This window comes from Leucopleurus acutus, assembly GCF_964270905.1.
Source record: "Leucopleurus acutus genome assembly, chromosome: 8".
Taxonomy (NCBI): Eukaryota; Metazoa; Chordata; class Mammalia; order Artiodactyla; family Delphinidae; genus Leucopleurus; species Leucopleurus acutus.
In genome coordinates, this window is record NC_139151.1 from 106,234,511 (window position 1) to 106,252,652 (window position 18,142).

General features: G+C 53.1%; 1 protein-coding gene across 1 annotated transcript; it reads left to right on the forward strand.

Annotated features, from left to right (window-relative positions):
* Positions 1-9,674: 9,674 nt before the first annotated feature.
* On the forward strand, positions 9,675-12,600 carry FADD (Fas associated via death domain). Its single transcript, XM_082844167.1, has 2 exons — positions 9,675-10,093; positions 11,681-12,600. Exons 1-2 carry the CDS (start codon positions 9,808-9,810, stop codon positions 12,028-12,030), a joined length of 636 nt encoding a protein of 211 aa, XP_082700293.1. The 5' UTR covers positions 9,675-9,807; the 3' UTR covers positions 12,031-12,600.
* The last annotated feature ends 5,542 nt before the right edge of the window (positions 12,601-18,142 follow it).

The following is an 18,142-nucleotide window of genomic DNA, read 5'->3' on the forward strand; positions in this document are numbered from 1 at the left end:
CTCTGTTTGTTAGGTTCAGTGCTTGTTAAATTTTTTTAGTTAATTTAATATATAAAAACCCGGTACATACACATAGAAATCCAGATTTGTCTGTTCTCTTGAAAAATCACGCCATCTGATGACACAGCTGTATTTTTCACCATGTCACATTCTTGCACTCGACTGGAGACCGGTGGTGGCCCTTCTTTAGAAGGTGCGTGTCCTTTCTGACAATCACGGCCCCTCTCCCCACTCTCCCCTGGCTGAGGGGGCGGCTGAGGCTGCAGCTCCTGGAGTCACTGGCCCTTCGAGACAAGCCGCAGGCCCGGTCCCTTTCCTGGGATCCAGGACCAGCTGTGGGCTTCCCTGGAACTGAGCTTGGCCAAGGTGTGTGCCTGAGACAGGGCTGTCCCTGCCCCAAGGCTGCAATCAGAGCCCCTGGCCCTGGCACCCACATCCCCAGCACACACACACTTTCACCTGCAGGTTCCCGTGCCCCCCACCACAGGTGGTGTGTGCCCCACACTTCGGCAACACTCATTCACCCATCCCTGTTTTGTAAGAGCCACAGCAAAGTAGAGAAATGCTAACACTCGCCAGAAAAGAGGCCAGGAAGCAGCACTGACATAGTGCCAGGCATGGAGGAGGCACCAGAAAGTGCTGAATGAATGAATAAGTGAGTGAGGGATGGATGGATGGATGGATGGGTGGGTGGATGGATATGGGAGGGAGGGAGGGAGGGAGGGAGGCAGGGAGAAATGAAAGGTGGATGGATGGATGGACATTTGCATGGATGGATGAGTGGATGGATGGATGGATGGATGGATGGATGGATGGATGGACATTTGAATGGATGGATGGATGGCAAAAAGCCTGATGACTAGGCCTTTCTGCCTTTGAGCCAAGTGGACCTCTGAGTCAAGCTGACAGGGATGGTGGCGGAGGAGGTGAGGGGCCCATGGGAGGGAAGGTGTGGTGCCCTCTGGACCACAGATATGCCCACAGCAAGCAGCCCACCCCCTGCCCACTCACAGCCTTTGTCAGAGAAGCCTGTAGCAAAGATACATCTGTTGCCCAGAGACACCGACTTGGCTCAGCACAAGCATTTTAAGCCTGGTTTGCTCAGAAGGGCTGGTGGACATTGCCCCTGCCGAGAGCCTGTCAGGACGCACCCCTGGGAAAAAGGCAACCTTGTACATACTAAGGTCTGATTTCCTGAGCTCTGCCGGGTAATTTATTTAGTGTGTCCATTTCTGCTGTCCCCTCTCTGCACCCCGTAATTTATTTAGTGTGTCCATTCCTGCTGTCCCCTCTCCGCAGCCCCCACCCCCTCCCCTTCATCTCTCTCTCCCCCAACATTTTTTTTTTTTTTTTTTTTGCGGTACTCAGGCCTCTCACCGCTGTGGCCTCTCCCGTTGCGGAGCACAGGCTCCGGACGCGCAGGCTCAGCGGCTATGGCTCACGGGCCCAGCCGCTCCGCGGCACGTGGGATCTTCCCGGACCGGGGCACGAACCCGTGTCCCCTGCATCGGCAGGCGGACTCTCAACCACTGCGCCACCCGGGAAGCCCCCTCCCCCAACATTTTTTATTGAAGTATAACATACAAAAAACTACACAGATCTTGAGTATACGATCAATTTCCCCAGAAATCACACGCCTCTGCAGTCAGGACTCAGAATGTTACAGCACCCAGGAAGCCTCCCTTGGCGCTCCCCTCTGGTCACCCCTCCTCACCCAGCTGTCACCGTCCTGATGGCTATCCTGACCTCAGCAGGAGTGTTTGTCTGGTTTCGCTTGTGGGTGGCTGCCGCCTCCTGCTGGCTGTCTGTGGGAACTGCCCTTAGGGAAGAAAGAGACCCAGCATGTGCGGCCTGTATAGGTTTTCTGTTTGTGGCCGGGGCAGATGACCACGAACCCAGTGGCTTAAAACACCAACGTACTACCTTACAGTTCCGTGGGCCAGATGTCTGACACAAGTCTCACTGGGCTAAGAGGAAGGCGTGGGCAGGGCTGGGCCCCTCCCGCCATCTCCAGGCCAGCCATGGCGGCCAGTCCTTCTCCCGCAGCTGTCTCTCCAGCTCTCCGCTCATGAGGACCATGATGGGTTGGGTCCTTGGGATAACCCAGGATGATCGCCCCATCTCAAAGTCCTTCATCTTCATCACACCTGCAAAGTCACTCCTGCCATGTAAACTAACTCGTTCACAAGGTCTGGGAATTGGGATTGGACACCTTGGGGGCCATTGTCCCGTCCACCATGTACCCCTGCCCCCGGGAAGGAGGGTTTTTTTGGAAAAAACTAACTACCCCCAAGCAAAGCCCAGAATCCCCAAATATCTAAGGAGAGACTTCAAAAGGAATGAGAAAGACCAAAACAAACAAAAAGAAAGATCCTGGAGCACACCGAGACGACACAGGAGAAAAAGAAAGGAAAGGAACTCTGTTCACCGTCCTCATGAATAACGACCAATGTTCATCCATGAAACAGGCAGTAGATGCATTTTCTTTCTTTTTTTTTTTAAATTTTATTTATCTTTGGCTGCACTGGGTCTTCGTCGCTGTGCGTGGGCTTTCTCTAGTTGCAGCGAGCCGGGGCTACTCTTCGTTGTGGCGCGTGGGCTTCTCATTTCTTTTCTTAAAGAAACAATGTCAAGTGAAAGGAAAGCACATAAACTGGGCGTCGTCAAAATTTAAGAATTTTTTGCGTCAAAGGACACCCAATCAACAGCGAAACAGCAATTCACAACATGGGAGAAAATATTTGCAAACCATGTTTCTGATTAGGAGTTTATATTTGGAATATATAAGGATCCCCTTCAACTGAGGAAGAAAATGACAAGTAACCCAGTTAAAAGTGCGCAGAGGCCTTGAATAGGCATTTCTCCAGAGGAGACATAGAGATGGTCAATAAGCACATGAAAAGGTACTCAAGATGCTCAAGACGGTCATCAGGGAAACGCAAATCACACCCACGAGACACCACCGCACACCCATTAGGAAGCCTCTTATCCAACAAACACAAAATAATAAGAGCTGGTGAGGCTGCGGAGAAATTGGAACCCTTGTGCATTGCTGTTAGGAATGTAAAATGGTGCAGCTGCTACGGGAAACACTTCGACGGTTTTTCAAAAACATTAAACATAGAATGACCGTAGGATCCAGCAATTCCACTTCCGGATATATAAACAAAAGAATTTAAAGCAGGGACTCAAACAGACAGTTGTACACTCATGTTCACCTGTGGCTTCACGGGGAGTTTCCTATGATCAGTTGATAGAGGAAGAGAACACTCAGGCCTGGTTTATGGGGGGGTTCTACATGATACACAGGCACCCCCGAAAGTGGACGGTTGCAGCACTACAGCCTCTCTCTGAGGCATCCCTGAGGGACAGCGGTGAAGAGAAATCCTTTAGGTGGGCAGAACTTCTATCAGAATCCTTGAAGGCATGAGAAGGAGCCTGGGGCGGGCTGTGGGGGGGCGTGTTCCAGGACTTATTTGACATCTATAGACATGCCACCCAATGACAACAGAGCACCCTTTTTTTCTCTCAAGAACCCAGGGAACACTTACCAAGACAGACCACATACTGGGCCCTAAAACAAGCTCAACAAGTTTAAAAGAATTGAAACCATCCAGAGTGTGTTCTCTGCCATCAGGGAATCAAAGTAGGAATCAATGACAGAAAGACAACAGGAAAATCTCTAAACACACGTACATTACACAGCATACTTCCAAATAATCCATGGGTCAAAGAGAAAGTCCCAGAGGAAATAACAATACATAGAAATGAATGAAAATGAAAACACAGCATATCAAAATTTGTGAGACAAAGCTAAAGTAATGTTGAAAGGAAAATCCATAAAACTAAATGCTTACCTTAGAAATAAACAGCCTATGTGCCCACCTCAACAAACTAGAACAAACACAGAGCAAAGTAAACCCAAAGCAAGGAGAGGGAAATAAAATATCCAAGACAAGCAAAAAAAATGAAATAAAGGGCGTCCCTGGGGGCGCAGTGGCTGAGAGTCCGCCTGCCGACGCAGGGGACGCGGCTTCGTGCCCCGGTCCGGGAGGATCCCACGTGCCGCGGAGCAGCTGGGCCCGTGAGCCATGGCCGCTGAGCCTGCGCGTCCGGAGCCTGTGCTCCGCAACGGGAGAGGCCACAACAGTGAGAGGCCCGCGTACGGCAAAAAAAATAATAATAATAAAAAAAATAAAAATAAATTAAAAGTTGGGGGGGATAGAGAAAAATCATTGAAACAAAAAGCTGGTTCCTTACAAATAAATAAAATCAATAAACCTCTAGCAAGACAGAGAAACTTAAAGAGAGAAGACACAAATCACGAACTTCAGGAATGACATTGAGGGTTCATTATAGGTCTGATAGCCATTAAAAGGATAATGTTACAGACTGAACATGTTCCCCCAAAATTCATATGTTGAAACTCTACCCTCCCCCCTTGTGATAGTGTTCAAAGGTGGGGCCCCCATGATGCAATTAGTGCCCTTAAAAGAGTCTGGAGAGAACTTGCTTCCCTCTCTGTTCTTCTCCATGTGAGGCTACGATGAGAACTCAGAGTCTGCACTCTGGAACAGGCCCTCACCAGAATGCGACCCTGCTAGCACCCTGATCACAGACATCCAGGCTCCAGAACCATGAGAAATAAATTTCTGTTGTGTATAAGCCACCCAGTCTATGGTACTTTTCTAGAGCAGCACAAAACGGACTGAGACACAAAATAAGGGAATACTACAGATCACCATGCTCATAAAGTCTAAGGCTTAGAAAAATGGACAAATTCCTCAAAACTGCACAAACTACCAAAACTCAATTAAGATGAAATAGACAACTTGAATAGCCTTATAACCATCAAATCCATAAAAGGAAAATTTATATATATATATATATTTTTTTTTTTTTTTGCAGTACACGGGCCTCTCACTGTTGTGGCCTCTCCCGTTGCAGAGCACAGGCTCCGGAAGCGCAGGCCCAGCGGCCATGGCTCACGGGCCCAGCCGCTCCGCGGCATGTGGGATCTTCCCGGACCGGGGCACGAACCCGTGTCCCCTGCATCGGCAGGCGGACTCTCAACCACTGCGCCACCAGGGAAGCCCCCCATAAAAGGAAAATTTGATGAACTGGACCTCATCAAGAGTTAAATTTTTTGCTCTGTGAAAGATCATGTAAAGAGGATGAAAAGATAAGCTACAAACTGCGAGGTGGTGGGTCAGACGCAGGGATAATTGTGCTAATGGAGATTCAGATTAACCAAGCCTTGCTCAAGATTCATTCAGTCAGAAATGTTTTGTGAGCTCCCCGGAAGTGCCAGCCAGTGCTCTGCAGGGGAGACGGGCAAGAACCAGAGCAGGAAACAAAACGTGTAGTAACGTCAGGAGATGCCACATGCAGGGGACCGAGAAATGCGGCAGCAGGGTTGGGGATCCAGTGGATGGGGATGTGGTTTAACCCTCCCATGCCAGCCTCCTCCCTGGCCCCTCCATGTCCCCCTTACAGTAGCCGCCCTCTGGCCTCGGACCTTGGCTCTTTTCATTCTCCTCTCCCTCCATTGGTGACCTCATTCTGTGGGTGATCTAAATACTGTATTAGTCAAGATTCTCAAGAGAAACAGAACCAATAGGATATGTAGAGGTAAATGAGAAGGTTTATTGTAAGATTGGTTCACTTACAGTGACGGAAGCCAAGAAGTCCCATAGTCTGCCATCTGCAAGCTGGGAACCAGGAAAGCTGGTGTGTGATTCAGTCTGAGTCTAAAGGCCTGAAAACTTGGGGGGTGGGGGGAGTGGAGGGGGGCGACGGTGTTCAAGCAGAGAGAGCGAATTCTCCCTTCCTCTGCCTTTTCGTTCTGTTTAGATGATGCCACCCAAATTGGGGAAGGCCATCTGCTTCTGTTAGTCAATTCAAACGCTAATCTCTGCCAGAAACACCCCACAGACACACCCAGAAATAATGTTTTACCAGCTATCCAGCCACCCCTTAGCCTAGTCAGGCTGACACGTAAGATTAACCATCACAAACACCATCTACCTGCAGGATACTCCCAACTTCACATTTCCCGCCCAGGTCTCTGTTCCGAACCCTGGTCCACACATCCCACTATCCAGTCAACATCTCTACTAGCTCCTCCCCCAGACTCACCCTGATCTCAGGTGGCTGTGAGTGACCACAGTGAGCGGCAGCTCGAAGTGGGATCTCAGTTCCCTGGGAATTGAACCCGGACCACAGCAGTGAAAGCACCGAATTCTAACCAGTAGACCACCAGGGACTATTGGCTAGGAGCAGGGCCCTGGCTCTCATCTACTTTGAAGAAAGAATCAGCAAAGAGATGAAAAGTATTGAGGCAAGTAAAGTGTTTATTAGGAGAGAAGAACAGAAAGCACAGGCAGGCTGAGAGAGAGAGGGAGAGGCGTGTGCTTTTGGGCGTGGTTTAAACCATATGGGGGAAGTTCTTCTAGGTTTCCTTTGGCCAATCAGCTTGCTTTGTCTGGCTCTGAGTCCATATCTGGTCTGACTCAGGGCCCTCCCCTGTGTGCCCATGCATCTTTTAGCCAAGATGGATTCCAGCGCAAGGGTCTCTGAGAGGTTAACAGAACATATTATGGTCTGGCGCCCCCTCCCTTTAACCTTTCTGCACATGCATAGTCTGGGAGGGAGTCTCCTTGGCCCCGAGAATGAGAACTGTGTGGTCTCTTTGTCTTTTATGCCAGCGGGGCTCAGCCCCTCTCTGTTTCTGCCGTTCCCGTTCCCTTGAAGCGTCCACAGGAGACAAAGTCCAGCTGCTTATCCTGTTCCTGTTATTATCTTTATTTTTAAAGCATAAACAGGAGGTTAGTTGTAAATGTCTAAACTGGGGCCCGTCTATCTCCTGCCTCAACCCCACCCACACCCTCCCCAGGTCAGCCAATGGACACTCCAACTTTCAGACCTTACAAGCATCCTCAGTGCCTCTCGTTTACACACAGCCCCAAATCAAAAGAAGGCTGCGCCTCTCATCTGGATTACTGTGGAGTCTCCTGGGTTCTACCCAGTGATTCTATAAAAATGTAACTCAGAGGGCTTCCCTGGTGGCGCAGTGGTTGAGAGTCCGCCTGCCGATGCAGGGGACATGGGTTCGCGCCCCGGTCCGGGAGGGTCCCACATGCCGCGGAGCGGCTGGGCCCGTGAGCCATAGCCGCTGAGTCTGCGCGTCCGGAGGCTGTGCTCCACAACGGGAGAGGCCACACCAGTGAGAGGTCTGCGTACCGCAAAAAAAAAAAAAAAAAATGTAACTCAGAGCTCACGGTAGCCTTACACTAAGTCCCCTACATGCAAACCAGTTTTGTTCCGAGAGCTTGTTCGTAAGTCCAATTTGTTTGTAAGTCCAACAAAGTCAGCCTAGGTACCCAACTAACACAATCGGCTATATGCTACTGTACTGTAATAGGTTTATAATACTTTTCACACAAATAATACATAAAAAACAAAGAAAACATTTTTAATCTTACAGTACAGTACCTTGAAAAGTACAGTAGTACAACAGCTGGCATCCAGGGGCTGGCATCGAGTGAACAGGCAGGAAGAGTTACTGACTGGAGGAGAGGAGGTGGGAGATGGTAGAGCTGAAGGATCTTCAGCAGGAGACGGAGGGCGAGCTGCAATTTCACTCATGCCTGACGCTGATGGCACAGGTTCTAGTTCTTTGCTGGATTCAATTCTATCTACCCTCTTGAAAAAATGATCCAGTGATGTCTGGGTAGTAGCTCTTTTTTGCCCATCATAGACGACACGGTAGCACTGGATTGCATTCTGAATGGCTGCTGCAACCTTCATGTACCTCATGTACGTTCGGGTCCTGTGCCTCAAAAACTAACAGTGCCTTCTCAAATAAAGAAAATCCCCTTGGGCTTCCCTGGTGGCGCAGTGGTTGAGAGTCTGCCTGCCGATGCAGGGTACACGGGTTCATGCCCTGGTCCGGGAAGATCCCACGTGCTGCGGAGCGGCTGGGCCCGTGAGCCATGGTCGCTGAGCCTGCGCGTCCGGAGCCTGTGCTCCGCAACGGGAGAGGCCACAACAGTGAGAGGCCCGCGTACCGCAAAAGAAAAAGAAAAAGAAAATCCCCTTGCCATTTCCTGCATCATGAATCTCTTTGGTTGTCCAGTTACTTGTTCTTCCTCTTGTCTCTCTTTGTCCTTTCTCTGGGCCTCCAATTCCATCAGGTCTTCATTAGGAAGTTCCACGTTCGCATCTTTGAAAGTTCGCAACTTGAAGGTTCCTACGTAGGGGATTTATTATATTCATAATGACCAAAAAGCAGAGAAAACTGAAAGATCCATCCACTGATGACTGCATACACAAATGTGGTCCATCCGTACAATGGAATACTACTGACCCATAAAAAGGAAAGAAGCACTGTCACAGGCTACAAGGACGAACCTTGAAGATGTTACGCTCAGTTAAAGAAGCCAGGCACAAAAGGCCACACAAAAGTGTATGGTTCCACTTACATGAAATGTCCAGAACTGTCAAATCCAGAGGGACAGAAGTAAATTAGTGGTTGCCAGGGGCTGGAGAAAGAGCGAGGGACAGCAAGTGATTAATAATGAGTACCAGGTTTCTACATGGGCGAGACGAAACTAAAACTAGCAAATGGTGGGGATTGCACAACCTTATGAATATACTAAAAACACTGAGTTGTACACTTTAAAAGGGTGAGTTGTAGAGAATGTGAATTACATCTCAATTTTATATATATATATATACTTTTTTTTTCCTCTAGGTAACTCAGATGGCTTCACTCTTCCACTCACCCTCTGCAGGGTCTCAGGGACAGTAAAGCCGCGTTCTTAGCTGGCTCCTCCTAATTCACCCCCTCCACTCGCTGGCCACCCCATTTCTCCCCGGCTCTGCTCCTGCAACCTCCGCCCTCCTCTGCTTCTGCTCTTGCTGTGGCTCCGCCCTCTTCCCCTCAAGCCTACACACCTGGCCCCTCACACCCAGCACGTGCACCTGCACCTTGGGACCCCGCCCTCGCAACGTGCGCCGCCCCACCTCCACACTCCCCATTCCCCTATCCTCTTGGCCGCGACTCGCATTAACTTCTGGCTTTCCTGCACTTTCTTATCAGTGTTAGGTAATCTTGTGTCCTGATGCTGTAAGCTCCGGGCAGGCGGGGCCTTCGGCACTTTGTTCCCGATTTGTCACCAGAACCTACTGCGTGGTACACAGTAGGCGTCAGTAAACGCTAATAAGCATTCAGAAAAATAATGAGGATAACTTTAAAAAATCAAGTAGTTATTAAACTTTTAAAACTAAATAAAACTCTGAATAGTCTTTTCTGCACACTGATTTCCAGGGGACACTAAAGGACATGCATTTTCACAAATGTTAATAAATAAATGCATTTATTATCGGCATCCGCAGTGCAACTTTCCACAGAAAACACAGCCCGCGCCCGGAGCGTCGGGACACCCAAGGCCGCACGCCCCCACCCAGAGAGAAGGACGTCAGGGCGCAGGCGCAGAGGTCGGGGTCCCACCGCCGTCAGCATGTCTGGGGCGCCTCCTGGCGGCGGCCGCAAGCCACGCCCCCACCCCCGGGCGGAAATGGCTACTGTTGGACTCGGGGAGCATGCGCGAGTTCCGGGAGTTCTCGCGAGAGAAAGCGGCCCCAAGGGAGACTTCCGGTGAGGCGGGCATCAGACGCTGGAAGTGGGAACCTCCGGCGCTAGGCCGAGGGGCGCAGGGCGCTAGAGGAGGCGGGCCAGAGAGCGGGCGGCGGGCCGGTCCGGGGGAAGCCAGAGGAGGGCCGGGCCCCGCCGCGCCCGCCGCCATGGACCCGTTCCTGGTGCTGCTGCACTCGGTGTCGGCCGGCCTGTCGAGCAGCGAGCTGACTGAGCTCAAGTTCCTGTGTCAAAGCCGCGTGGGCAAGAGAAAGCTGGAGCTCGTGCAGAGTGGCCTGGACCTCTTCAACGTGCTGCTGGAGCAGACCGAGATGAGCTGCGAGAACACCGTGCTGCTCCGCAAGCTGCTCGTCTCCCTGCGGCGCCAGGACCTCCTGCGACGCCTGGACGACTTCGAGGCGGGCGCGGTGGGCGGGGCCGCGCCGGAGGAGCGAGGTGGGGGCGGGGGCCTGAGGTCTGGGGGTCAGGCGGGGCCGCGCCGGAGGAGCCAGGCGGGGGCGCAGGCCTGAGGATTGGCGGGGCGTGCGAGGCCGCGCCCGAGGAGCCAGGTGGGGGCGGGGGTCTGAGGTCGGGGGGCGGACGGGGCCGCGCGGGAGGAGCCAGGCGGGGGCGGGGGCCTGAGGACTGGGGGGCGCCGGGGGAGGCAGGGTCAGCCGGACCAGCAGTAGTTTCGATCTCCCGGGTGCCTAACCTTTTCCGGGTTCGGTTTGCGTGGGTTTTCTCTAAACAGCCCTGGGAGACAGACGGGTAATATACCCACTTTGCAAATGGGAGAACCATAGTGCACAGAAGTTAACAGCCTAAGTTGCAGAGCATGGACACCCATCCCCCAGCCTCAGTATTTTCTCCACCTCCCCCCTCCCTCCGGGTGAGTTAGAGATTACTCGAAAGGAAAGGACATTGCTAACCTCCTGGGTGGAGTGGAAGTACACCAGAAGCGTCACAGCAGGTACGGGTTGGTTGATAAGGGACAGTTTTTGCACGATGGGCCATCAAGGCGTGGTCCTGGCTCTGCCGTTGTCTAGCTGTGTGATCTCAGGAAATAACTTACACTTACCTTCCGTGTCTCCATTTCCTCTTCTGTACAAGTGATCAGTAACGCAGGTGCCGACCTCACAGAACTGGAGGAGTTGGCACACAGGCTGACAGCATATCAGGGATTTGCATTTGAAGATGCAACTTTGCAGGAACCTTCCAAGAAGCATTTTGTCCTTCCTCTTCTCCCTGCCCCCGTCCAGAAACAGCCTTTTGTAGTCTGTCATGCTGATCTCAGTAGTGACCTTTCAGCAGATGAGGACATAGTAGCCAGAGACTGAGGACTGGTGTCAGTCAGGACATCTTCCGGAGTAAGAATCGGGGTGTTCAGGGCTGGCGTACAAATTACCGTATCTTGGTGGCCTAAAGCAACAGAATTTGATGCTCTTACAGTTCTCGGTCCAGTAGTCAAGTCAGGGTGTCACTAGGCCGTGCTCCCTCAGGAAGCTCTCGGGGAGGAGCCTTCATGCCTCCTCTGGTTTCTGGGGACTCCAGGCGTTGGCTTGTGCCCACATCGCTCCAGTCTCTGCCTCCGTGGCACGTGGTCTTGTCACTGGATTTAGGGCTCACCTGGATAATCCAGGATGATCCCCTCGTCTCAAGATCGTCAACTGAATCTCATCTACAAAGGCCCTTTTCCAAATAAGTTAACATTCACGGTTCCAAGGGTTTGACGTGGACATACATTTTAGGGGCCACCATTCAACCCACTGTAGGGTGAGATGGGGGAGCAACTCCATCTCCCTGTCCTGAGTAGGTATCTCCGTAACAACACACCCCAACCGTTAAGTCTTCAGAGCAGGCCACGCCTCTTGGGTAGTGTTTCAGGGTGTGGTTAGCTGGGGCAGGATTGGCCTCTGCAGGAGGACCTCTTGGTACCCAGCCCTTGGGTCAGCACCGAGGAGCCCATCAGGGAGTGTGGGGTAACCTGTCTCCTAAAGAGCTCCCGTACTCTCTGCTCAGTCATTGTGTTCTTTCCCTCCCCAGACCTGCGGGCAGCGTTTGACATCATCTGTGATAACGTGGGGAAGGACTGGAGGAAACTGGCTCGTCACCTCGGAGTGTCTGACGCCAAGATTGAAGCCATTGAGGAGAAGTATCCCCGGAACCTGGCAGAACAGGTGAGGGAGTCGCTGAGAGTCTGGAAGAACAGCAGGAGGGATGATGCGGCCGTGTCCCACCTGGTGAGGGCGCTCAGGGCCTGCCGGCTGAACCTGGTGGCAGACCTCATCGAGGAGGGTCAGCGGGCCCGGGCCCTCCAGAGCGACAGTGGGGACCCTGTGTCGCTCTCTGAGTCCTGGGACTCAGACTCGCCTGCCTCAGGGGCCTCCCGATGACCCAGCTGCTCTTCTCCAGGACCAAAGGCATCTACCCACTCTGAACTTCGGTTCCCTCCACCGCAGTTAACCACGTCCCATCCGTGCCAGCGCGTGCAGACCCGGCAGGGAGCCGGGTGAGGGCCCACGTGGGCTCTGGGCACTGTGATCAGCCTCAGGGAGATGCTTTCATCCCCGTTAAACGAGTTCCTACCGGAGGACATTGCGAGCCACATCTGACACGTAGGAGGGACCTAGATACTAGTTAGGGTTAGAAACCTGGTCGTTGTCCAAGTGAGGAAGTGCAGAGTGGAACTGGAGGCAAGTCAGTAGTGATGGGGGAGTTGGGCTGGTAGCCAACGCTGTCCAGCTCTGGAGCCCGCGCTTGGAACCACTGGCTCCTTCTGCCAGTGGTTGCCACGGTTGCCAAAGGCTTGGAGGCTGGCGGTGTAGACCCGTCTCCCAGGGCAGGTGGCATGGGGGTGAGGCGATGCCTGTGAGGTGCTTAGAAGATGTGGACACAGGGCTGGGCAGACGCTAGTTCAGAGAAATATTATGATTCCTGTGATTCCCCAGTGTGTTACTATTTTGTGTCAAAACCTGTGATTCCTGTGATTCCCCAGTGTGTTACTATTTTGTGTCAAAACCACTGTCTTTCTGATAACAGAGTTGGCAAGGGAGCTGGAGCCTGTGATTTTAAGAAGTAATCTTTCTTCCTGCTTCTCAGGTAACCCTATTGAAGCAAGGGCCTTTACAGAGGAAACCTCCACATTACAAAGATTTTTTTCTTCCCATTGATGATGATTTCATTTTACATGCTCTCAGAATTCCCATTGTAGTCGATTTCAGCGTCCCTTGAAGGTTATTACAGGCCCAACCTGGGAGCAGGGTAGCTGCATTTCATAACAGCTCCGGGGACCACTAACAAGGGGAGTGTTTATGGGGGTGGGATGAATTAGGAGATTGGGATTGACATACACACACTACTGTGTATTGTATAAAGTGGCAGAGAGCCCAGCGTTCTTGCCTTGCACCTTCCTGCTGTGACCTTAGGAAAGCTACTTGTGATGTCATGCCATGCCGCCTTGACCTTGGGTTGCTGAGACCGTAGCAACACTCACCACCAGGCTGTGGACCCAGCCTTCAGCACATACTTAGTGCCAGGCACTGCTAGGAGCTGGGGTCATGCAGCAGACAAGACAGAAGTGGCCCTACTCTGTTGACCCCGAAAGCCTGGCCGGGAGCACGGGTGTTAACCAATTCATCACAAGTTTGGGAGTTGAACCACTTCAGCCCCAGAGTGGCGTGGCCTGGCCCGGTTTATGCACTGAATATTCCCCCGCCTGCCAGGAGCATCTGCCTGTTCAGGACCTCGGGTCAGGGCTAGTTCTGTGGATAACACACACACACACCATCATCATCGTCAGTAAATGAGAGTGGCTTGGCTAATGGGTCGCTTTGGGACATAGGTGATCTGGAAAATGTGTCCACGTTTCTTGAACAGAGGCAGATTTCAGAGGTGGTGTTAATCTTCTTATGGTTTATGGCATATGCTACTGAAATGTGAGGGTGCTGGGCACCCTGGCCTCTGGCCTGCATCCCCCAACACGGTTCCCACACCTGGAAGGAACGTCTGCCCTCTGTCACACCAGGTGTTCTCCTGGAGGCCTTGACAGCACGTGCTTACAGCACTCAGGATTTTCCAATGCCTGGGACCTGGCACTGGGCCGACTCCGTGCCACTTGAGGTGAGGCACTGGTCCCCCTGGGCACTGACATCCCAAGGCTTCCCTCAGGGAGCTGCTCTGGTCCCCGTGGTGAGGATGTTGGAGCAGCCTCAGTAGACCAGTCATGTGACCTAATCTCACCACCCAAGGCACAGATCTGAGTTCCAGGAGAGAAGAGGTGCTGGATGAGAAAGCACCTCCCTCCAGCATTGCTGTCCGCCTCCCGGGCCCTGGAGATGGGCCAGCGTGGTGGCTCTGGGCCGCTGGGGCAAAGCTGCAGAGCCTGGTGGTGGGTGAACTTGCACAAGAAACTGGCCCCGGAAGGTGGGAGCTCAGGGCCAGCTAGAATCCTCCGTTTGTTCAGTCCTCAGTGGTCGGGGGGCTTCCACTGTAGCTGCGCTGCCAGGCATCGGGCAAGCAGGCAGCCTGCCCTCAGAAAGCACAGGATTTCCGCACTTTTGTGACACAAAAGGAAAAGGCACAATAAAGGGGTATAGAGTGACTTCCCTGGTGGTCCAGTGGTTAAGACTTCACCTTCCGATGCAGGGGGTGCAGGAGAGCTAAGACCCCACGTGCCTCGCAGCCAAAAAACCAAAACAAACAATATTGTAACAAATTCAATAAAGACTTTAAAAATGGTCCACATCAAAAATAAAAAAAAAAAGGTGTATAGAAAAAGCACAAATGCTATACGGGCCCTAGAAGTGGAAAGGTACACAGCAAATTTTGGAGAACAGTTCTCTGAATGATAGTTTTTCTGTATGCTATCCAAATTTTCCCTGTTTCTGTAACAGTTTCAGTTGTCCGCCAAATACCAGTCCCAGGTGTAACGTGGACGGTCATGGGGGGTGTCCTGGAGAGCAGGGCGCCGCGTGGGCTCTCGAGCCTGACCTGAGTGTGAACCGGGGGCTCTGTCCCTTGGGGCTCCACCTCCCTGAAAAGGGGCCATTAGATAAATAGGAAGTGCTTGGGCAAGTCTGTGGCACTATTTTTACCTTAAAAACAAACACACGTCACCCAGAGCCCCAGAGGTCTGCCAAAGGGTGTTCTGCTCTGTGTGGTCTCAGAACATCGAGCCCGGCCTTTGTGCGGCTTGCGGGATCTTAGCTCCCTGATCAGGGATTGAACCCGTGCCCCCTGCAGTGGACTCGCAGAGTCCTAAGCGCTGGACCGCCAGGGAATTCCCGTTCCAGGTCTTCTCATAACCTCTCCTGGGACAGACGTGGTTGACATCTAACCAGAACTGTGACCCCGGGGACAGGTCAGCTACACCCCACGTAGGCAGGGAGCTGCTGCAGTTTTTGGACAAAGATTTCTCACAGCAACTTTCCAAAAAAAACCCATCCCTTTTTTTTTTCAGTCACATAAAATTAATTTTTTCTGATAAAGCTGCACACAAGTCATGTGGTTTACTTGGAAGCGAAAGTTAAGAGCCACGTTCTGCTCTCAATCCTTTTCCCCTGAGAAGAAGGGTCCAAGTGTACGCGCTTCGCGGGAGATTTCCCGGCCGACGAAGGAGGATTTGAACGAGTGTTTCCTTGACAAGGGTCGCTCCGTCTCCCGGCGCACAGGTTTCCCGGCTTCACAGCCTCCCCCTGCCACCTCGCCCGGCCAGCCCTGCTCCTGGGCCCCCGCCCCCTCCAGACTCTTCCGTTGGGGCGGGGGCTGGCAGCTCCCCTCCCCCCTGCTCTCCCCGCCGGCTGGCCTGCCTCCCGTCCGCTCCTCTTCCTTCCAGGCGACCCCGCGGCCACCCCCAAAGTGCACTGCAGAGTGGAGGCTGCCGGTCCCACGGCGCGCTCTCCTGGTTTGTGCGGTCTCTAGGGCACCTGTTCTGGCCGCTCCGCTCGGCCTCTTTAACCTGTCCCGGCACCAGACCCCCACCCATGGGAGGACCTTGGCCTCGTCTCTCCCAGGTCCCTGGTGCCTCTCATATCTCTCATATCTCTCTCTCTCTCTCTCTCTCTCCCTCTCCCTCCCCCTCCCTCCCTCCCCCCCCCCTCTCTCTCTCTCTCTCTCTCTCTCTCTCCCCCCCCTTCTCTCTCTCTCTCTCTCTCTCTCTCTCCTTCTCTCTCTCCTTCTCTCTCTGTCAGATAGCTGGGGGCAACGCTTGCCATGCAAGGGAGCGGATCACAGATTTCTCGGATTCGGACGTGGGCGTCGTGAGGGCAGGTGTTCCGCGACGGCGCCGGCTCCTCTGGACGCTACCTCGCAAGCCTCTCTCGTTCCCGCCCCCCAGCGGGGCTCCACCCTTCTAAGGACAGCCCCGCCTCTGCCCCTTCTGCCCCGCCCCATCAGCCGCCAGAAATAGTCATGCTGCAGACTCCTGACTGTATTCCTAGAAACCGCAAACTCTCTGCATACATTTTTCAGTTTTGTGTTTTTCTTCCCATGATACGTATTCTGAGTCATCTTGCTGACTGCTTTCTAACCACAGGATTCCTGTGTGCATCGAGTTTTGGAACCAGACAGGCAAGCGTGACACAGGGTAGCATGTGCTTATTCGAAAACGTCCAGGCACCCTACATTGGCCGGAACAGGCAAAACTCTTTTACAAGGAAAATGTGCAATTGAAACCCGTTTTCGTCAAAGAAGCCCTCAGTTTCTTAAGTCAGTGACTACGTTAATACACTGTGGCAAGAGTCCCACGTGGGTACCAACCACATTAATTGTCACCAGGCAACAGAGGCCGAGTCAGTGCGTGAGCGGTGTTGTAAAAGCTGGAAACCGAAGAACGTGGGCCGTCTGGTCGCCCAGGCACCAGGCAGGGCTAAGCTTCCCTTCCCCACACCTGCTTGGTGACAGTCTCGACACAAGCAACGATTTTGTTTCAGCGCGTGTTGCTTCACGGGACAGACCTTCTGTCTGGGGAGACGACAGAGTTCTCGAGAAGGTTGGGATGATGGTGGACAACGTTGTGAGTGAAGAGGGTGAACTTTACGTTGCGTATTTTACCACAAGTTCTAGAATCATCCTTCACATTAAATTAACCCTTTAATTATATTATTAATCTAAACTGTATTCGTTTCGTGGGCTTCCCTCTGTCTAATTTGAATTTTATTGGCGTTTTATAAGTTACGAGGGCTATAGGAGCATAAGCGTGTCTCCGGCCGATGTGTGTGTTGAGGTGACATTATTACAGATAAAACCTTGTCCATCCCTGGGAGTCTGAGTCCCCGTTACTCCTTCCAGCGGGGTTTCCAGCTGGAGACACCCGTGTGCAGGGTGCCCAGGCCGCCTGGGCAAGTCCTGGGGCCCAGCGTCATGAGGAACAGGAGGGGCGCCGGGCCCCATGCAACTTGCTCCCCAATGCCCGCCTCCTGGGGGGCTGAGGACCGGCTCAGACACCCCGTGTGATGAGGCCTCGCCTGACCCCCGCCGCCCGAAGAGGACCCCCCCGCCCCGGCCCTGGTCGTGCCCCACCAGGCGCGGCTTCCTCATCACCGTGGCTTCCAGAGCTGCCCGGCGGCTCTAGGGGCAGAGGCTCACTGTGCCCGCTGAGTAGGTGAGTGAACTGCCATGATAAAAGACCAGGTCCAGGGGCCCCAGGGCAGAGACCAGGCTGCCTCTCCGCCCATCGTGCCCAGCCGTGACCGAGACCCAGGATTTGCCCTTCACGCTGCCTAGTCGCAGCAAGAGGTCCACCACGGACCCTAGGGTGGCTCCCCCACCCCGTGAATCGCCACCGGCCACCCCAAGAGTCCCCTCCCCGGGCAGGGTTGATGCCACGTGCACAAGAACACACACCTCTTGGCTCTGGGAGCTCTGAAACGTGTGGTCCGTTCACGCACCCACCCACGCATCCACACCTTCATTCAGTAGGTTCTCAGCCAAGGGCCAGAGGCTCAGGTGGGGCGGTGGGGAGGGGCCCTTTGCCTCCCTCTAGCTGGTGACCGCACAGTGGGGCCCCACCTCCCTTTCTCACCTGGCAGGACCAGCCCTCTCCCAGCTGCTGCAGGCTCCAAGAAGATGAGCGATGGTGAGTGGCTGGGAGTTGCTTTCACATGGTAAAGACCACGATGTCATTACTGTAATTATTCCGGAGTGACGGCACGTGTTTAAAATGACTCGCCTTTACGCCAACTTGGCTGGGTATGAAACTCTTCGATCATACGTTCATTCCCTGAGGTCTCTGGAGGCATCAGGTGATACCTGGGGAACCTGCCCCAGTGCCTGTCACCGAGGAGCACCTGACCCAGGCCCAGCCACCGATCCTACTGTGAGAAAGGGGAGTCCTCTGTCATCTGGTCCCGCTGATATTGTCTGCAGCCCAGACCATAAACCAAGGACTGTGGAAGTTCAAGTGAACGTAAGTAGACGGACAAGACTAAGAGACCAACTCTTCTTCCTCACACAGTGGGGGACGCTGTAGAGGCAAAGGAGAACAGAATTAATAAGGTAGATGGAATA

Bases quoted from the DNA above. Each gene is read 5' to 3' on its own strand.
- FADD (XM_082844167.1), top strand. From the start codon at position 9,808: ATGGACCCGTTCCTGGTGCTGCTGCACTCGGTGTCGGCCGGCCTGTCG. The intron at 10,094-11,680 runs GTGGGGGCGGGG...TTCCCTCCCCAG, and splicing joins GGCCGCGCCGGAGGAGCGAG to ACCTGCGGGCAGCGTTTGAC.